The following is a 21,709-nucleotide window of genomic DNA, read 5'->3' on the forward strand; positions in this document are numbered from 1 at the left end:
ATGGCTGATACTGAAAATGGAGGACTTACTGGGCTCCAGGGCAAGGAACATGATGATGAAGTGACCTCAGTCTGAGCAAAACAGGTTTTCAGACAGTAACTCTCAGTGGAGTAATTCAGGAGTAATTCCCTGTTCTTCTGAAGTGGGAGAACACAAGCCGATTCCATTAGCAGGAGTGGCTGTGGGACTGGGAGAATGGGAGGTTAGGTATGGTGCAAAGGGAATGAGAAATGTACTGTTGGTCAGAAGTAGCCTGAGCTTGGATATGTGGGACAGTGGGAAAGAGGTTGCGCTCAAAGCTGGTAAGAGAATAGTTAAGTTAATAGGTTGGGCAGGGTGGATGAACAGTGAAAACGGGAATGAGGTGTCATAGCACCATTTTGACCAAACAGAAAAGTATGTAATGGCTTAGGGTTTTTTGTTGTTGGTTTGGTGTTTTGTTTTGGTTTTTTTTTTTTTTCCTGGAATGTCTCCTTTGAGATGCAGGGCTGCTTGTTTTTCTATTCCTTGCTCAAAACAAACAGCACTTTCTAGGAAGTGAAGTTCCCTGTGATTCCAGCCACTTCAAGCAGCAGCGTAAATCAACTCTGGATCAGGTTGTGCAGTTTGGAAGGCCCATGTCTGTCCAGAGTCTCCCACAGACCGTAACCAAGGTGGGGTGCCGAGCTAATCGGGTCACCAGGATGCGTTGTACAACCCTAAATGTAATTCCTGCATAGTGGGTGCCTCGGGCTGTGGGGCTGGCGGTTCCATTTATAACTGCTACACTGCTCAATTTCAAGGTCATTCAGAGGGGGAGTCGCCCATAAAATAGTCTTTAGCATAGTGCTTAACTTGCTTTGGTGCTTTGTAATCAACATGCGTAAGTGTTCAGAACTACTTCTTTTCTGGGCGCTCTGTGACTTTTTAGTATTGCATGGCACTGTTTTGGAGAGTGGAGAGAGGAAAATACATACACACTTTTATGTGATGAAAAAAACCAGGTTGGTTAATGGTTATTGATGGATAGCAAATGCTTTGTGATTTATGACAAAGCAAGTCAGCAGAGCATGGAGCCTTGCAAAACACATGGGACATGGAGTAAGCTATGAGCCTGCGTTGATTGGCAAGCTGGTGAAGTACAGATAATCCGGGTTAAATATCCTTAATTGTTATCCTTCTGTATATGTCTTCCATTGCTCAGGATCATGTTGCAGTTGTTATCTGGTGACAATTAGAAGGACACTGGTGTTGCTATACCAGAAGTGCTACATTTCACTTAGGAAAAAGTGGTTTTCTCAGTGCTCTGCAATCTGTACCAGTGTGTCGTAGCAGCATCATTTCTAGTAACATGTATAGTACTGACCAGTCAGCACTACCCACTGCTTAGATACCCAGTCATGTGCTGAGCAGATGACAGTCATGCCATTGCGCTAGTTTGGTCATTGGGGGGCGGGGGGGAATAAAAAAAGAGGCACTTGGTTTGTCATAAAATTTTATTACAACAGTAAAAAAAAAAACACAACCCTTCAGATGGAATAAATGTCTAGGATGTAACAGGCTTTAAATCTACCCCTTAGGCTCCATGGAAGAACATCTGTGGCCATTTGTAATGCATATTTTACATTCTAAATCTGTAGTATGATTATGGCTTGCGTGCGTGCTGCTTCTCTACTCTGGACACTTGTCCTAGGGTATGTTCAAGAGGTGCACTCAAACAAGGCCTCGTGCGCTCTCGCCCGGACACCTGGGGTTCATCCCACGCGAACCTTTGCCTCTGAGCAAGGAGGAGCTGTGCTGAGCTGGTGTTTTTCCGCTGGAGCAGCACATAACATCACAGTCCATTCAATTTTCCTCTTGTCCTTCACCTTGTGGTGTTAGCTGCATTGACACTAAAAGCTTTGCTTGTCTGCAGAGCTCAGTGTGGACACGGTTTATGGGTGCTGGATCTTGGCAGCTGGGAGCCCTTGGGTTAGGAAATGGGATGAGCAGCGAGCTTGGGCCCTTCAGCTCTGGCAAGTGAAACGAGCTCTCAGGTCTGGGGTTGCACCCGCAGCCATTTGAGTTGCAGTGGAAAAACTCCCATCTCTGCTTGCCTTGCACTTTTCACTGGGGAGCCCGGAGCTGCCTTGAAATACTGGCTCCTCCAGCTGTAGATGACTAAATGAAGCTGTGTGGGCTGCTCACTGTCCCTGCTATCTCTTCCCATAAACACTGGAGCCTTTGTCTCTGGCCTTATCGTGCCCCTGCCATCACAGAGCCTGTTCTGTGCTCTCCTCCCAGCACAGCGGCTCTGTGTTCAGGGGTCTTTTCTTCAGCTGCTCTTTGTCTCCGGGTGTTTATTGTGCCTGCTGCAGAGTGTGTTTGTTTGGGAGAGGAGGAGGGGCTCCTGTTTGTGTGGGGTTTATAAACCTAGTGCATTCTTCAAAAGAGATGCTGAGCAAACTGGGTGGTGTTAATATTAACCCTTCACTGCCCTGTGAGCTGCACCGAGATTTCCTCAATATGAAAAATTCTTTGGGAGGATTATGAAGCTGCTTGCTGTGTAAGGCAGGGAGTCTGTTCCCACTTTGGCCTTAACTGCCCTTTGATTTTCTGTGAATCCTGCACATATGTATCAGCAAAGAGAGCCTCCCAAAAGTGAGGAGATGTAATTGATTCTAGGATTTCCCCCAGAAGGATTCTTGTTTTTATTGCAGACATGGGCTCAGTAGCCTTTTATGTTTGTATAACTGTCCCTTGCATCCTGTTTATGTGGCTACATCAGACAATATCTCTTTATTATACTATATCCCAAAACTTTATGGCTCTGTAATTCAGGGCTTTTCCTTTTGAGTAAGGTCTGGAGAACCGGAATTTCTTGAATTTATAGCAATGTAGTGGCATACAATCCCTCCCCTTTGGACCAGTTTCTTTTCTTTAACCAGCTTGTTAAAGGGTTAGGATGGCTCTTACTGTTTTTTCAGTACCCATGGTCCCATATTCCAAGAGACCTTTGGAAGATGAAGATCAGCAACTCTGAAACTTTATTTCCCTTGTAATCACATAATGCTTTGTATTAAGTTGGCTGGGGATGAGGGGAGTAAAAAACAACCACCAAACAGAACAGCATCAATTTTCTAACCTCCTTTTATTCTTCCTTCATAAGAGGATGGGAATTTATAACATGATAAATTCTTTCACCTGTGTCTGGAAGAAGCTGCAGCAACACAGTTGTCTTGGTGTTAGAAGTGCCAGGAGAGTTTTTTATTTCACTGAATCTGCAGTCAGCATAAATGTTTCAGACCTTTTTTATGATTATCTGTATAAAAGGACCATAATGCCAAATGCATTAGTTTTGTGTGATAAAATTCTCGTGATTAAAAACACATTGTTTTCAAAGGTGGTAGCTTTGTACTGAACTTTTACCCAGAAATTAATGGGTTTAAAATCAGCATTTCACAAAGTAATGTAAAGGGCTTTTTTATTTTTAATAATTAATATCCTGGTATTGGGGGTTGTGGTTCTTATATTGCAGAATCTATGTATAACATTGTTACACTGGGAAAAAGTTCAGCAGACTGTTCCTTTGCAGGGGGTGTGAAAGGAAGAAATGCAAAATAATATGAGCCTTTTGAAACATGAATCCACACACTCAGTCATGACTAAACCTATTCAAACACTCAGGTGTGTTTTCCAAGACTGCTCTAGGCTCTAGCGTTGTTGTCATGTGACTTGTTTTCTTTATGAACTAACTCAGTTTGCCTCATCTCTTTCTCTTCAAGGAACAGTTTCAGCTGCAAAGCGCACAGGGATTCCAGCACCCCGGGAAATATCATCATCTGTATCCAGAGAGAGAGCAGTGTTGCGTGGTCAAGCCAATACTAGGAAAACACAACCCAGCCCCACCTCTTCTGGTACACCAACTCCTACCAAACACGTGCGCCCCACTAGCAAGTCCAAGCAAGAGAATGAAACGGGTGACAAGGCCGTTCTGGAATCTCAGGTTAAAGAACTCCTGGCAGAAGCTAAGACGAAAGATTCTGAAATTACCAAACTCCGTTGTGAATTGAAGAAATGCAGAGAGAAAGGGTCGCTTAACGTTGAAGGAATGGGTGCTTCCAACCAAAATTTAGAAACCATATCACCTGTTGACATTGATCCGTTAATACGGACCCTTCAGGAAAAAAACAGGACTTTTCAAAAAGAGCTTGCTAGCCTGGGAGAAGAAAATCGTGTTTTGAAAGAGAAACTGCTTTATCTAGAGAACTCTCCTCTCTCAGACACCACAACAAGCAGTGGAGGTGACAGCAGCCTCCCAACCCCAACTACTCAAGAGTCCAGTTTTGGAAGCCCATCAAAAAATGTGTCGAGAGGTGAAATGGATGAGCACAGGCAGCATGTGAATGGAGGTGCGCTGCGTAATTCGGGTTCTTCCAGCAGTGACGTAACTAAAGCTTCCTTGTCACCTGATGCATCTGATTTTGAACATATAGCAGATGTACCTTCCAGGCCAACATCCTCCAACAGCAACCACTTCAAAGGGTCCAAATGTTCCACTACAGGAAGTTCTCCAAACAATATTAGTGACCTTTCTGTTGCATCGCTTACAGAGAGAATACAAAAAATGGAGGAGAATCACCACAGCACAGCGGAAGAACTACAAGCCACTTTGCAGGAGCTGTCAGATCAACAGCAAATGGTGCAGGAGCTGACAACAGAAAATGAGAAGCTAGCGGAAGAGAAAGCTCTCCTGGAGACATCCTTTTGTCAACATAGAGATAGAGCAGAACAGCTGAGCCAAGAAAATGAGAAACTAATGACTCTTCTCCAAGAGCGAGCCAAGAATGAAGAGAGCAGAGCTCAGGAGGCGAAGGTCCTCGAACTGGAACAGAAATGTGCAGAAGTTCTTGAAAAAGCGCAATTTGAAAGAGAGAAATTGCTCAACATTCAGCAACAGTTAACCAGCAGCCTGCGAAGCTTAGAACGGGAGCATCAAGATGCCCAGCAGGTGATTAAAAGCCTGAGAGAAGAAAATGAGAAGCTGCTTAAACTTGTAGAAGTGGAACAGCAGAGCAACAGCACAGTGACAAAAACTCTGGAGGACTGCAAAGTTGCCTTAGAAGGTCTAAAAATTGAGAATGGCTCTCTCAAAACCCAGTTAGAGAGTGAGAAACAAAAGGCTGCAGAAATCAATGTGATGGGATGTACTACTGACAACTCTGAGGTGCAAGAGATGCTGAAAGTGGCCCATGCAGAAAAGGATCAGTTAGAAGCATCTTGCACTGAGCTTAAACAAGAGCTGCTGAAGGCAAACAGTGAACTGAAGCATGTTCAGGGTCTGCTGTCTAAGGTAAAGGAGTAACAGCTGTAAAGTATAATGGGTATTTATATGTCCTTCCATAAATAAGTAATTGTTGAGCCACTGATTGTAAGTTTCCAGGATTTAAATTGCATGAATTAGTTTTCAGTGGAAGCTGCTATATACATGTTTTCACAGGAATAACTGTTAGCATAGCTGTGTTTGTAAATTCAAAACTAATTTCCCCTAATATCTTCTGCAGAATTTACCGTTTTAGTAGATAGAAGTGTGTTTATCAAAATTGGAGCAAGGAACTGGCCAATAAAAAATTACTTTGATATTATGTGAACAAATAGTAGTGAAAATCACTTGGTAATCCAGATGGAGAGAGAAGAGTGTGAGTAGTTAGCAGCAAATATTAAATTCTGAATAATTAATCATGATTAATTAGTAGTGAACTAATAGGCATCATTGGTCATGAGAACACCAAGGACATGAGCTAATGCTCAGAAACGTATTTACAACAGCATGACTAATGGTGCGTGGTCAAGCTCCAGATGAGATTATTTTCATAAAACTAGAATATTTCTACAAAGCTGACAAGTGTTCTGTTTTGGCATACGTAAAGTCATGGCAAAAATGTGATTTTATTTCAGAACAATTTTTCTCTGCCTCTTTTACTGGTTTGTAGCTTTGCTCCAAGCAAGCTTAAGTCAGTTTTCTGTGTGTTCCTGGATGTTCAGAAGTGAGCAGCAATGTGAGGCATCATAGAACATGTGTTAATAAAGCACAAACCAGTGATTATGTCCCACCATTGCAGAAAGAGTGATGATCAGTGTGTGCAGCCCTTCCTGTATGGATCACGAGAAGAATGGTAAAATTGGCTAGTTGCAGAAGAAGAGGGTGTTGCCAGAAAAGCACCTCCATGATCTGAGTGATTTGGAAAATCCAGATGTCCTTTCAGCTTAAATAAGTGACCACAGCAAATAGTTAGTCGAGGGAGCTCTCAAGTGCTTGCTGGAGCTGCAGTTTATGAAGAATAAATGAAAAACTGCTGAGTGCTCAGACTCTGTACCAAAGTTTTATTGCTTGGTTTGGAAACCACAGATTTCCTCCTTCTTACTTCTCCTTTCCCTTGAATTAAGCTGTTTTGAATCATTGGCTATTTGTGACACCCAAACAAGACCACAGGCTTCTGTAAGGCTGCCCTTCAGTCAGGCTGTGCCAGTGCTGCTCACTGAATTGGCAGCCAGCACCTTGCTTTTCCATAACTTGCTCACACTCAGAGATCTCCCCCAAAATGCGGAAACATTGATCTGTGGGCCTGAGCCAGCAAACTGAAGTGCAGCAGATTCCCCCTTCAGTAATTCCAGATGTCCTACATCCAGAAATACACTTATCTGCAGTAGCTAGCTCTACTACATATGTTTTCACAATCCATTGAAAGTGCACATGGTAAAAGCAGCAAAAATGTTACTGGGGACAAACTGATTGTAGTCTTGGCCCTAAGGTGGTGGTATCACTCTCATAATGTGATATGTGAATAGATGCGGAGCTTTCCAGGAATATGATTCCTCTCTGTTCATTACCTGTGGAGAATGGTTTGGAATTACAGTCATCATACAGAAAATTTAAATTCCTTTGTAGCATCTTGTTTTATTATCATTATTATCAGGAAAGAAAACTGGAATTCATAGCTCGTTTGTGTTTCCTGAAACTGTCTCATTTGCATTGAAACTCAGTTTATACACTGCTTAGAACACAGGTTCAATTCTTAAGTCCATGAGATGTCCAATAAAATCTCTAGCGAGCAATATCTGTTAAGAAATAAAGACAGACTTGCAGCTTGCTTTCCTTCCTTCCAGGCTGAGAATGAGTGTGGTCAGCTGAAGGAGTTATGTGACCGGCAGGCTGAGCAACTGAGCAGAACCAGCCAGAAGCTGCAGGAAAAAACATCAGAGAATGAAGCAGATATAAAAAACCTGAAGGAGACCATTTTTGAGTTGGAGGACCAGGTGGAACAACATCGTGCTATAAAACTTCACAATAACCAGCTGATCAGTGACCTAGAAAGTAGGTGGAGCTGAAAAAAAGGACCTAAGTGAATTTATTCAGGGAGCTCATTTATAGCTGCAACAGGGAGGAACGAGTTCAGAGGCCATGAAGATGATCAGGGGGCTGGAGCACCTCTCCTGTGAAGACAGGTTGAGAGAGTTGGAGTGGTTGAGCCTGGAGGAAAGAAGGCTCTGGGGAAACCTTATAGCAGCCTTCCAGTGCTTAGAGGGGGGTGGGCTAATAATAAAGATAGGGACAGAATTTTTAGTAGGCTCTGTAGCAACAGGACAAGGGGAAATGGCTCTAAACTAAAAGAGGGTGGATGTAGATACTAGGAAGAAATTCTTTACTGTGAGGGTGGTGAGGCTGGCCAGGGAGGCTGTGGATGCCCCATCCCTAGAAGTGTTCAAGGCCAGGTTGGTGACAGGGCTTTGGGCAGCCTGGTCTAGTGGAAGGTGTCCCTGCCCGTGGCAGGGGGGGCTGGAACTAGATCATCTCTAAGGTTCCTTCCAACCCAAACGATCTTATGATTCTATGATGTGTGACAAGAGCCTCACTTTGGAAGTATTCCAGTGCTGGCTGGTCCTTTCTGTTCATGCACGAAACTCACTATTTTAACAGTTAGTGCTATAGAGATAACATCAGAGACAGTCTTCAAGCCTCATTCTTAGCGAAGGATGTATTGCCCGTGCTAGAAATGGGAATTATTGGCCCTTTCAAAAGCTCTGGGGAAAGGTGCTGGGAGCAGGGCTTCTGTGTCACAGAGGGCCCGCTGCCACCTGGTGGAGCAAGTGGCGTGTTTTGTGTACCAGTGTCGCCCCAGTGCTCGGGGGGTCTGCAAGGTAAGGGGCCCTCCACATGTGGTTCTGAAAACTTCAAAGGGACCCTACACATATGGTTCTGTAAACTTCAAAGTCTGGTTTACTGCCTCAAAATAATGACCTGTTTCAAAGATGTTGGGGAAGTTTCAGTTTAGTCTGTTTAGTGGCATTACTAGAAGCAAAGCCAAATAGGCTGCTCTGCCCTCCCATTTTCACTTTTCACCCTTGCCCTTATGTGTTTAATAATCTTTTCCCTTTTTTACTGTTCCTAGGTAAAGCAATGAAGCTGGAAGAACAAAAACAAGATGCAGAGAGGCAGCTGAAGGCTCTGACTAAGCAAATGAAGGTAAGGCTTAAACTCCATGACAAAGCTAAGCTGAGCTCTTACTGCAGTCCTGGATTTGAGAAGCATAGTATTTTTCTAGGACAATTGTAGAAAGTTCCTCCTAAATCCCTTCATTCTCCATTCTCTTCACTCATTTCTAGCTGTTTCTTTTTCTGTGAAGGAAAATACAATACATCCTTTGCAAATTACTTTTGCTTTTTCTACCTATGAACTTCTTTAGAACAGCCGTTCCTGCTTTGTGAATAATCTGTAGCCATGAGCTTTTTTCAGCAGCAGTGCTTGTAGTAGTATCACAAGTCTGAATGATCAATAGCTATAGGAAGAACTTTAATTACATTTTTTTTGTACTAGAGTGGAGAGCTTAGCATTGGTTTCTTCTTTGGCAATCAGAGTTGGTACTGTGTAAAGAGGCAAGTATTTACTTTGACCTCGACATCATCTTGAAATTGTGGTGAAATCCTGGTCGCTTGTGGTCACTGAAATGGAGATCAGTAACTAAGTGCTCAGCTCAAGTAGGTACATTTTTACAGCAAACAGTTTGGGGTTCTAATTGCTCTTTCTAGGAAGATACAGAAGAGTGGAGGCGTTTTCAAGCTGATCTGCAAACTGCAGTGGTTGTAGCCAATGATATCAAGTGTGAAGCCCAGCAGGAGCTGCGTGTGGTAAAGAGGAAGCTTCAGGAGGAAGAAGAGAAGAGTGCTAGACTCCAAAAGGAGCTGGATGAAGTGAAGGGCAGCAACAGGTTGGTTAATTACAAAGGCCAAGATTTGATATCTGTGACAGCTAACATGCATGCAAACAGTGCTTTGTCAATAACTATTCATTGGCTTGGATGTGCATGTTGTCTGTTTTTAACTCTTCTGACAGATTTTGTTGTCTCTTATTCTAAGATGTTCCCATTCTTTTTCTTTTTGGTGATCTAGTTCTGTCAACTAAGCCATGAAGGTTTTAATCAGCAAATATTAAGTAATAACAATTGCCGATATCCTTTTATAGCTCTGGTTTCAATATGTTGTTCCACTGTGTTTTATTGCCTTCGTAACTCTGTGCAGCTGCATTAAACAATCTGAAAAGGTTGGTTGGCTACATAGGTTCAGTGGGACATCCAGAAGAGAACTGCTTAACCTGGGAGGAGGCAAGGACTGTATATGTTCAAATTAAAATGAGGGCTAGCTGAACTTCTTTATTCTGCAAATCTGATACGTGTTGACCGAGTGATCAATGCAAGTACTAGGATTCCTCATCTCACATCTCTTGTCCTTAATTTGAAACCTATTATTTGATTAGTTGTGTTAAATGGTCTGGACTGTGGCCTGAGTTTAGCATTTAGCCCAGAAGCAACTTCATCGTTCAGTGGACCCACTTGTAAAACAATTGGTGTAGTCTCTGTGGCCAGAGGGGAACAGTAATTGTGGACCATTTGGAGATACACCCCAGCATGGTAAGCTGTATGTGTGGGGCTTCCCTCTGTGGGAGCGTGGTAACAACAAAAGTGACTTTTATAATTGAATCTGGATCCGGCACAGATGCCTTTACACTGTGGCTTCTATACAGTGCATGACGTTTTATGTACCACCTTTCGTTCCAAAAATTGTACTACAATTGAAGTACTAAGTAAGAAGAGGTGGAAAACAAAAGATGTATTAGAAGGAAGAACCTGAATTTCTAAAGACAGAGCTCTGATGCAAGCAGAGGCAGCAGAGCTATGGTGATGGACAGTTGTACAGGGGGAATGAAGAAAGACAAAATAACACAGTCATACTGTTTATCAAAAATATGTATCAAATGTTGGTCCTCTAGATTATTCCATTTAATCTTTCTCCTAGTAGATTCATGGCCACTGGCAGAATAGCCACAGGAATACAGTGAATCCTGTCATTTCTTTCAGGTAGAGTAACAGTCTAGCTTTGCACATATCTGCTTGCTGTTTTCCATTCAGGAGTTTCCACAGCAGCTGTACAGTAGATGGGAAGAAAAAGATGGGAGGGCTTTTGTGCAGAGGTGTATGGATCAGGATTCCTGGATTGAAGGAACAGAAATACTTATTTTTGGAAAAATAAAGGAATGTGTTTAAGCTCCAATTTCATTATCACAGTCCCCAGTGGATGCAAAGAAAAGCTCTTACAGGCTATGTATTCAGACAAAATGATTACCAGACAGTACTTAAGTTCTTGGCTCTGTTTCCATTCCTAATTCATTCTTAATGAAATTTCTCTTGTTTAGATCAAGGCCCATATATAAGGGCAGGAATCATATACTTTTAGTTTCCTGTCTGTATTATTTTGGTTTTTAATCTGAAGATGTTTTTGATAATATCTAACTTGCAAATTAGCAGGTCATCTTCTATGCAAACTGGAATATTTATCTTCCATGTATAAGGAATATGGCTGCATTGTCAGCTCTTTGGCATAAGAAGCCTGAGCTGCAAATACGGCTTTTGAAATTGGATCCCCAGAATCCATACATACCTAGTTCCAGAGGAGGTAGTCAGATACATATGTAAGTCAGTTTTGGCATTTGTCTCCCTCTTTCACATACGTACAGATATGTCTGTCTTTGCATCACGTTGACTATCTGTATACAGCTAGCTTTGAGTATTACATTGGTTATGGAGCCAGATACACTGTCTGCAGAGGGCAATATTTATCCTCTTTCAAATACAGGTGTTGCAACCAAATTTTGTGTCTGTCAATTTAAGTAAAACCAGTTTGACTCAGTGTCCATGCAGAGAGTGCAGAACTTCTGCACTGAGTGGTATGGAGAACATAATGAAGCCTATGTAAGTCATTGTCTAAACAAACCAGGGATCAACAGCTAAGCACAGAAACTTTAAAACTGTACTGGCCTATAAAACGAATTCGTGAAGTCGCCAGAGCTCCTGCTGAGAGCCAGTTCTACACTCCCAGTTATTTTTGCATTCCTGAAGTCACTGTCTTCCCCAGCACCTCAGCTTCTTTCACCCCAAAAGTTCTGGGGATAGTCTCATTTTTAGTCGACTTTCACAAATGCTACTGCTCAAAATCGGCAGTAGATTCTGGTACCTGTAGTGACTTTTAATGCATGCTCAGCACTGATGGAAACACTTTGTAGCATGATACCTTAACACAATCTATAAAGTATTCCTCATATTTGCTAATGCTGAGCAGCTGTGCACTCAGCTGAACATCTGACAGTCCCTAGCGAACGTTTTCTGTCTGATTTTTAAGCTCTGATTGGAAAGTGTACCTTCCAAATAGCTTGCTAGTCAAAGGTTTTTGGCAAAATCTCAGCCATCTCTTGAGGGTCATTAGGCTCCACCTCATAAATTGATCTTGAAGCCAGTTTATCTCCTACAACATCCTGCCATTTTAATGTTTGCCTGTGGCTGCCTGAGTTCCTGCCTCCAAGTTTGATTTCACCGTTACATTCTTCTAATCAGACAAAAAGTCATTTTTGGTTCAGGAACAGCCAAAGAACTTGCAGAAAAAATCCTGATGAGGTCATCAGAGTTCATCTGAATGAAGGTAAGAGCCTCCCAAAGGCATCTTTAACAGATTAAATGTCTAATTCTTTGACTTAAGAATGTTGGGGGGAGGTTGGACTAGCATCAAACAAATGGAATACGGAAGAGAGGAATAAACTTGTTCCAAGTTAGTACTGATTGAAACCTACAAATCAATTAACACATTTTTCAGACAGTCTTCTATGATATTTTACATCCTAATTAACATTATGTAGTGGAAAGTGTCCCTGCCTATGGCAGGGGGGCTGGAACTAGATGATCTTTAAGGTCCTTTCAAACCCAAACCATTCTATGATTCTATGATACGATTTTTCTGCAGTAAAATGCAAAAACTTACAATCCACTATTGTATAATGTCTCCTCACACGTGGTGGAAATGGAAATTAGAAATGGAAATTAGATAGTCTCCAACCTTGGAGGTTTTCAAGACCAGACGGGATAAGACCCTGTGTCACCTGGTCTGACCTCATAGCTGACCTTGCTTTGGGCAGGAAGTTAGACTGGGTGACTTCCTGAGATCCCTTCCAATCTCAATTATGCTATGATCCGGTAGCAAGTTTCATCTTTTCAGAACACTCACCTTGAAATACTATTTTTTTTGTAGCTGTTTTAGTAGTGAAAAAACCTCACAACTCTGTTGGGTTTGTAACACAAAGAAGAAGGTTGTGGCTCAAAGTACTCTTATTATGGACAGCTCTTTTTGGCTCAGTTACACCCATTCCCAAGCCTTTCTGGCAATACACTATTTAGCAGCAGTGAAAGCTTCAAGGTTTAGCTTTGACTCTTCCCCTTCAAATTCTCAAAATTATTTTGGCACTATAACATTATGTGCCTTGAACCAAGAACATGAAGGGAAGACAGTTTGGCCGGGAATAGAAAACAGAAATTATATCTGTAATTAAATGAGCGACTTCTTAGAATAATAAAAAAATTAACCAAATCTTCAAATGGAAGCCTAAAGTGAAGATTGTGATGTATCCCACTAATTTGCTTCTGTTCTTTCTCCTAAAATCTCAAATGCCACAGCACGGCAGTGTTACATGCTTTTTCTCCTGGAAATAAGCTTGTACTCTATGTGTATTAAACCCTGCTGTCAGTCTGTATGTGCTGATGTGCTGCTCATTTGTGCCTGTGTTTTGCAGCTGTTCTGTCTTGTAGAGGTTTGATAGTTCATTCAGCTCTCTGAAAGTAAGTGAACTAGAATGTCGGAGCAGGGTCCTTCAAGTATTGCTTGTTTGCTCTAGTTAGTGACTCCTCAGAGTTACTTGTTTGGTGATTTATTTTTCTTGTTTGTTTCTTCTCCTTTTATTTTATACACTGGATGGAGATTATTCCATCCCTTTTGGTCTAAGGACCCTGAAACACAAACTCTGACTGAGGTAGAGCAACTCTAGTTGTCTGGATGGGTTCATGTACCTATTTTGAATGAATAGTCCTAAATGATTAGGGGACAGGAAAGCCAGGAACACTACCATCCCTGTCCTTTGAAATTGGTTCCCTGGCTTTAAATGCTTAATTTCTTCCTATCTGAGCAACAGATTTTTTTCTCTTGTATTTTGTACTGATGCTTGCTCATCAAGTCCCAAAGCTGAGTTAATGGAGTGTTAAGGCACTTCAGCTGTCCTAGCAACACCATCAGCATTTTCCCCTCTCCCCTTTATTTGGTGATGATGGGATGATTAACTATAAAATAGAGAGCTCAGGATGGGCATTGTATTGCTTCTAACTTTCCTGGTTGTTGTCTGTATCTCCACAGGTGCCTGATCTCTACCAGCTAACACAGCCCTGATTGGATGCATAGCCAGGCCTATGAGACACTTCAGGACATACCTTCAACTTGCAGCGGGAAAAGGGAAGTTTCAATTCGAGAAAACACCTCCAGTTTTTTATTGCCCTGCAAAAGTCAAGTGTATCGCAAAGTGTGAATGCTGCTCAGGTCCACGTCCTTCCCATGGGCAAGAGCCTGTTTCTTTGTTTCAGAAGGCTTCTCTCTTCAGAAGACTCCAGGAGGCAGAAAAAAAGTCTGAATTAGTCTAAAGCCAGCTAGGCCATGAGAAGTAATCACAGGGATTTGGGAAACTGAAATAACTGAGGGCTTTTTTTGAGGGATGGGGGTATTTGCCCTGACACAGAAGTTCAACCATGCCATTTTAAGCTTAAGCAAAAAATAAAACTGAATGTGTATGTCTGATTTGTAAAATTTAATGTGCATACACATTATGAGTTTTGCATATAGATCTATCTCTGTGTGTCTGAATACATGTATGCGTACAGATCGGTATGTATACATGCACACACTCTCAAGTGATAAGTTTCTGAAATCCAGCAGGAAAACTGAATAGAAGCATGAAGTTATTTATTCAGTATTGGCTGCTTTGATGATTTCAGTTTTTTTAATATTGTATTGACAAGGCAGTCGCCACTGGGTGGCATATCTGACTTGATGTGTGTTAGGAAGCAGGGTGGTGCCCAAGGAGCAAGTCCTGCTTTAACTTTCATGGAGAATGTGTGATGTGAGGTTTGTCCTGGCTGTGAGAATTGCAGATAGAGAGATGAGAAGGAAAAGGAATTAATATCTCAAGCCCCTAGTAAATATCCTTTCAGAAAGGAGTCTTTCTCATGTTCTTAACTCAGGTGAAGTATATGATGATCAGGGAGAACTTGCTGAAGTTCAGCTTTGCAACTGGAGGCACCTGGAGAGAGCTTTACTTGGATGCTAAGGAGAAACTCAGAAGTCACCATCTCTACCAGGAGATCGTCAGGATTTGTTCCAGAACTGGAATTTCATGTTTTGGCTGTGGGATTCCTGTCCCCTCTCCTTCTGGATGTGAAGACCTAGCAAGGGCCTGGTCTCAGAGCAGGCTAAGCTAGTAGAGAATTCTGCGGGATGTCCTGGCTTTGGCATGGCCTTCACCTTTGTGCCATGCTGCTGGAGTGTATGCATATATGCACACTTGTGTTGCCTTTCTTTTCTGTGCTGGCAGCTGTTGAATGTTGGTTTTTATGTTTAAGAAATATATATTGAAGTGCCAAATAAATGTTTAAGTGTCTGGAATTGTCTGCTGCCTGCCCTTGGCCTCTCTTCTGTTCTGTGCATCAGTAGCTGTGTGTCTTCTTTGTGTCCCTTGGAAGTTCAGGAGGATTCACCAACAATGACAGGAACTGTATCAAAGACTCTGTGTCAATCTATTGCAGAGTAATTATTTCTGAAAATATGGTTCTGTGGTCCTAGGCCACCTGTAACAAAGAGGTCATCGGAGAGTTTAGAAATTTCACAAACACACGAAGGTGGCAGCGGCTGCTGCTGCTGCCAAAACCTATACATGAAGCACAGAAAGACTTCCACCTTGTTGGTCGTCTGTTGTCCACATACTCCACACCTAGAAAACAAGGAGACTGGCTCTTGCAATTAGAGAATAGCTCACTGCATCTACTTCCCTTACCAGTGAATCAATGAAACTAGGCAGTAGTTTTGTAAAAAGGACTGTACATTTAAATTAGTGGCAAAAGTGCTCAGCTTCTTCCTGGAGCTGCTCCACTTAAGCCAGCTGCACTTGCAGCATTTATCTATGCAAGCCATTCATTCTTGTTTTAGGGAAAGCATACAACAGTAGATGACATTTTGTTTAAATCCATCCTTTTTGTGGCAGAGCTTGCTTAGTCTTCTGGGATGGTCTAAGCTATACCAAACTGAATAAGTTCTGTGCACAAGGAGTAATTTTTGGTTTGACGTTATGGCTTCTCATTAATCTTTCCAAATCATGTTCTCTACTGTCCTCCCGAATTAGCTTGCTACTGCAAGTTAAGCTCTCACTGTTCTGCTTCTCTATTAAGAAACCCATATATGTACACATACATGCATCCCCTTATACAGATTTTTCTCCTTAAAAATGGAAGGTACTCAGAGTTTCATATTTCTCCATTGCTTGTGGCTGGCATGTGTGGTTTTAGTTGAAGCAAATAGGTCTTGGCACTGTTCTTCCTGCCTTTCATGCCAAGGTTTGCAGCATGAGAGGTCTCAGTTTTCTGATGTGATTGTGTTTAATCTAGGAGATTGTTTCATGGTGCATTAGAAGCCAATTACAAATACAGACTAAAGATTACAGGAAGCATCCTAACAACATTGGAACTGGTAGTAGCTCCAGTGTTTGAATTTTCACAATTACTCTGTACAATGACAGAATAATGATGTGATTTCTCAGTGGACTTTTCTGTGGCATGGTGTAGGGGCTGGTCTAGTTACTCTAGCATGTTTGCATCCTTTTGCAATCAGAGGCTGGACTGAGCAGACTAGTCTCGTGAAGTTTGAGCTGTTCTCAGAGTTAAATCTTAACCAATGAAGTAATGGCCACCTAGAGCATACCTCTGGCTTACTTTATTCTCAAGACTTGCCAGTTGGCCTACAGGCATTTACTGTTCCTTTCTTATTCTGATAATACTCGATGAACCTTGTGCATACCCTTGTTTACCTGGATAACTAGACAACTTTAGCATAGTGGCCTGTTTAATTCTTGAAAGTGTAAAGGATTTTGCTGGGTGGTTTGGTATCTTGAGACAGAAATCTACCCTTCCTCCATACTTTACTAGAAGCAGGACTCCTTTAGTTAGACAAAAACACAAAGCTAAAGTGTAGATGCTATCACCTGTTGATTTGTTGTTTATGCTTTATGAAGCCAAAGAAGAAAAAGTGAAGGGTAGAACTTAGCCAGCAAAACACTAGCTGCCTCAGAACTCTGAATCTTAGCCAATCTGCCTTTCCTCCTTATTGGATTAAACGGAGAATGGAACTGAAATGGCTTTTTTTCTCTAGCCATCTGCCTCTGCAGGCTCCCCTGGCACATGAGGAGCTTGAATGAATTAGCAAAGAAATAGCCAATATCTGCTTAAAGACAGCACCTCCTTAAGCTCTGCCAAAAATAGAAACATGAGTCACTCTTATTCATTGACACCCTTTAGCCCCTTACATTTTGTAGATTGTGTTGCCAAAAGGGAAAGAAAAAGGCTTTGACTTCTATTTTTAGCTCAACAGAAGCTGTTATACCCCATAGGCACTTTCTGGATGGAGTCTTCCAGCCTTCTTATGAAACGATTTCTGGGTTTGTATTCAAGTAGCTCTTGATGCCTACAGTACTTAAAAGTGGTGATACCTCAGAGCCTGTAGATCAGTATATGTTTCTTAAGCAGCTAGGAGATCAGGAAAGTAATGTATAAATACTTTCTTTCTACGTGACTAGACTTTGTTATCTAATTGCAGCTGTCCTAAACTAAGGCTAGGTAATTACACTTGAAGTCTACCTGACAGCTACCAGGTAAGTAGTGTCAGTGCTAAACAATGTGAGCCAGATCTGTAAAATATGTGATGAGAAGCGACAGTTATGCTGTTTAACACAGCTGTGGACCTTCCTGTGCTAACTCCTGTAAGTTCAGCACCGAATCTTTTAACTCAGAATTTCTTTTCAATGGAGTAACTTAATGATCCTTCCTGTTAAAATGTGAGCCTTGCTTCTGAGTTTGTCTATCTTCATTCTAGCTATTGAATTTTAATATTCTTTTGTCTGCTAGGACAAAGCACTTAACAGTTTCATTCCCCATATAACCGCTTATGGATTGTGATTGAGGGTTTGCTTGTTCAGCGGATGTCCTTGCTGTTAAGCTGCAAGAGTTGAGTTTCCAGAGTTTTCATTATGAAGTATATTTTCTGGTTTAACTTTTATAACTTTTATCTGAACCCTGTCCAATTACTTATTTTATTTCCAGTTATGGCATTTTCACTGTAACAATTACTCCAGTGGTGGTCAAGCCAATTAAAAATAATTAAAAATAATGTGTAAAATAACATCTTTCTCTTTGGTTACTTTCCTCATACACTGAGGACCACAGTAGCCCCTTGGTCCCTGTGCTGTGTTGAAAGCCCATCTTCAGGTAATTATTGATGAATACTCACAGGTCATATCAAACTGCTTTTTTTCTTGATAATCCTCCATCCTGCTTGAGGATGGGGAATGGGGATGATATGGTTAACAATGCAGAAAAATTTGTTAGATTCAGTGTTTGCCAGGCTCCCCAAGAAAAGAACACGGACATTCTAATGAGTGATTCATATTCTGGGCATTACAATAAAAAATGTGCATCACTGGATTTTCCTTACTACATATAAAGATCTTTAATCTCTGCTTGTACTTCCTGTTGCCCCTGACTTTGATCTGGTTTCTGCTTTGCAGGCTGACAGCTGAAGAGGTAGAATCTTTGGAGGCAGACACAACCAACCGCTGGCAAGGAGTCTGTATTAGCAGAGCATCTCCCACACCGTCAGAATCTGCAGCCACTGTGAAGTCACTGATAAAATCATTTGATTTAGGATGCTCAGGTATTTGAACACTGTATTTTGTAGTAAATTTTTTCTAGCCGCAAGCAGGCAACTTTTGCCATTTTGTGCTGCTTTTTGCTTCTTACTGAATATTTTCTGCCAGTGCTTCATACATAAATACTATCTCTAGAATGTCGCTACACCAGTGCTTCCCTGTTCTGACAAGAGGGAGATGGTTGGTTTTGAAATGCAAATGTTTCTGTTTTTTCCTTGCAGGTAGCACTGGACAAAATATCACAGTTCACAAGGTCCCCAGAAGCCCTCTAAGTGGAATTCCAGTGAGGACAGCCCCAGCAGCTGCTGTTTCACCCATGCAGGTACAAGGAGCATTTTCTATCCTTGTAATTTTAAAATGGGTAGATGCAGTGTGTGCTACAGCATGACATAGCTTCAGCATGCCAACGTGCATATGTTGACAAGGGGAAGGGGAAACTCATCTGTTTATTTGCTGTGGAACATCAAATGCTGTAGTACTAACAAAAAGGATCAAAGTGAGTTTGTCTTTGACTTCAGCTTAGAGGTCTCAGTGGACGGATGTGAACTTTTTGGAATACAATTCTGAACTTTAATCGCTGTTGACCAGAAAATAGGTTTTGATTTATTGGGAGCGAGTTACAAGAAACATCAAACTAAACTAGGTAGTTGGCACAAGGAGTTAAGAGAAATGGGATAGTAAGTTTCTAAGATGCGTGATTCCAGTTAGCCAGTAAGTTCATATAGAATGAAGAGCTCTTACAGTTTGAGGCTTTTTTCTGCTGAAGCATATCTGCTCTGGAAAGTAGTACTACTTATCTCACTGTACCAGTTAACTTTCTGTTAAGCAACTTTCAAATCTGTGATGCAATGTTATTGGAAATAATGCTGTTTAATGGAGAAGCAAATGCACTGTGCTTTCTGATTTCCACATGCACTGAAGGTGGCATACCATCAGACTGCTAACATTTCTAGGATAGAGAAGCCATTGTATGTTTTTTGTCTGGGTGGTCACTGAAATTAAGACAGGATATTCCCCTCTGAATCTGGGTAAGAAACAGTTGTGAGGCTAGGGTGTTTAGCTCTGAAGAATCAAATGACTTTGAAAGACCATTTAGGAAATGTGCTCACACACGTTTCTTTGAAAGAATCAGCAAAGGAAGTTTAAAGAATGGGATTAAATAGAGGTCTGGGAACCTTCTATTAGTGCATGGCTGAGGGGGTAGTAATGCTGAAAGCTGGTGCTGGAGCTGCAGAGACAAGAATCCTTCTGACTTATGATTTGGGGTGCTGGGGACAGAGGCAGGGTTAGGAAGAGGCATTCTTTCTTTGGGTTTGTGACTCTATGTTTGGCAAGAGAAAAAAATGGTGCAAATAGAAATGTGAAGGAGTTCAGGAACCAGTATATTACCAGCTAAAAATATTGTCTCTTTTGTCCTTTTATTTTTCACAACCATCTGTCCAGCTCTAGGTACAGCTGGTACCTTATTGAAAGGTTTCTGTATCCCTCCACCTGCTTTGTGAACTTGAGACAGCAGGAACATCTCTTCTTTCTGCTTGCCTATTTAAGCCTGATGGCTAGTGTTGTTTTAATTATCTTTTGTACATTTGTTTGTTTCACAGAGACATTCTGTTTATAATAATGCCAAGCCAGCCAGCAAGGGCGTCGCCAGACATACAGATCTTTCAGACCTTCCACTTGCAGGTAAGTTACTGTAAACATTCAGATGTTGCCTCTTTTCACTACCAAAAGCTTGTCATTAACCCTCTGCCTGGGCCATTTTTCCTCTTCTCGTATGGTCAAATGAAACATGAAAAAGTGTCTTCTGCGTCTTTGTTTTAGAGAGCTTATTAATTTTTCCCATCTTGATCATAGCCTTAGAAAACTAAAAAATAGCTAATTTATTATGGTGTGCCAGCACAAACTTGCCTTCTTTATTCCAAAGTATCCGTGGCACCTCTCTAATCCATGCTGTGGAACTGGAGAGGATTGGATTTTGTTCAGCATGTATGTATCTGGAACAAGTCCAAAGCACTGTCTTTTGAGGGTTTATTTGTTTTTAAATTGAGCTTCATTTGAAATACATCAAACATTTCTGATACTGATGCGACTGTTTTAGGAGCAGTCATATTTGGGCTTGAAGTAGTTTGTTTTGAGAGATCTCAAGAGATGCGTTTGTTTTTATTTCACACTTTGCTTTTGTTCTCTTGTCATTTAATATTCTTTTCTACCAGTGTTTGTTTCCCATTTTCTCTAGGGCCCTTTATTTTGATTATCTAGTCCTGAATGTAGTTGTTGCATGGGAATCAAAGCTAGTAACAACAGATTATTGAATTTTTAATGTCAAATAAAATATTATATTCCTATAGTGAAACCTTAGTGAAACTGCAGGGAGGGACAAAAAAAAAAAATTCAGTCACAACTTCTTCATTGGTAGACTTTCTGCAATAGTTTGCTAGTACAGGAGACAAATTAGAACCTGTCTTCAATTTTAGACTCTTCAGATAATCTGCAAAGCTTCCCCTTCCATTGTTCACAGATGAATAGATACTGGGTCTGAACAGAATCTCTGATGGCAGCATAAACAAATAACATCTTGTCTATGCTCCTGGCTTCTCCTGCAGGGGTAAATGCTAAGCAAGCAGAAGTTATCAGTGGAACAGACAGTTTACTTACTTGTATCAGCTGGTTTCCAGAAAATTACTTGCTTGAGAGTATACAACGATCCTAAACAGAACATAAAACCTTTTTAATCTCTACCAGTTTACTGTAGAGTGAAGTAATCTGTCAACTGTGTAATATAATGCCAGTCCTTAATAATAAATATCCCACTGCAGGCCATGGATAATTACTGTTATTACCTATAGATGATTGTTCTGTGAAAATCTATTGAAATCAACAGATATTTTATTAGCCATTGTATGGTAAAAACTTACGGTTGCTTACCTAACAAGTTCCTGTATTTACATCTTCTCTTTGTACCTGAGTTTAATTTACTTCCAATAAGCCATAGCAGAGGCTTACTCACTGTAAAGTTGTAATAGCTCTGGTTCCAATCTAAATAATCCTAGAAGGCGGTTGATCCAAGCCCTATGCAAACAACACTGAATTAAAAAATATCCCCAAGGAAATTCAGAGTGAAGTAGTCTCCATAATAATAATCTTCTGGCTGATTCCATCTGACCAGTATCACAGCAGGGTTCTGTGATGTCCTTAATATGACCCAAATGTTACATCGTTGGAGAGGAGAATGGATTACTTTGTGGAAAGGGCTGATCTTTGGCTATGATCTTTCCATTTAGAATCAGAAGTTTACTGGTTCTGTCCTGGAGTTTCTAGCAGCCAGAAATTAGTCAAGGGAGGTATATTACTCAGACAAGTGAG

General features: G+C 41.2%; 1 protein-coding gene across 9 annotated transcripts in view; it reads left to right on the forward strand.

The window, feature by feature from the left end:
* SPECC1 (sperm antigen with calponin homology and coiled-coil domains 1) overlaps positions 1-21,709 on the forward strand; it is an 89,244-nt gene that overhangs the window by 41,279 nt on the left and 26,256 nt on the right. For 6 of the 9 annotated variants that reach the window (XM_027791145.2, XM_027791143.2, XM_055795154.1 and 3 more), the window contains 7 exons: positions 3,744-5,311; positions 7,126-7,333; positions 8,409-8,482; positions 9,046-9,224; positions 18,206-18,351; positions 18,568-18,668; positions 19,948-20,029. In XM_027791145.2, the coding sequence (XP_027646946.1) occupies positions 3,744-5,311; positions 7,126-7,333; positions 8,409-8,482; positions 9,046-9,224; positions 18,206-18,351; positions 18,568-18,668; positions 19,948-20,029 (2,358 nt within the window). Of the gene's footprint in view, positions 1-3,743; positions 5,312-7,125; positions 7,334-8,408; positions 8,483-9,045; positions 9,225-13,740; positions 18,097-18,205; positions 18,352-18,567; positions 18,669-19,947; positions 20,030-21,709 lie in introns of those variants that run through there. The other 3 variants (XR_008745672.1, XR_008745671.1, XM_027791148.2) reach the window with 3 other exon arrangements.

This window comes from Falco peregrinus, chromosome 2 (genome assembly GCF_023634155.1).
Source record: "Falco peregrinus isolate bFalPer1 chromosome 2, bFalPer1.pri, whole genome shotgun sequence".
Taxonomy (NCBI): Eukaryota; Metazoa; Chordata; class Aves; order Falconiformes; family Falconidae; genus Falco; species Falco peregrinus.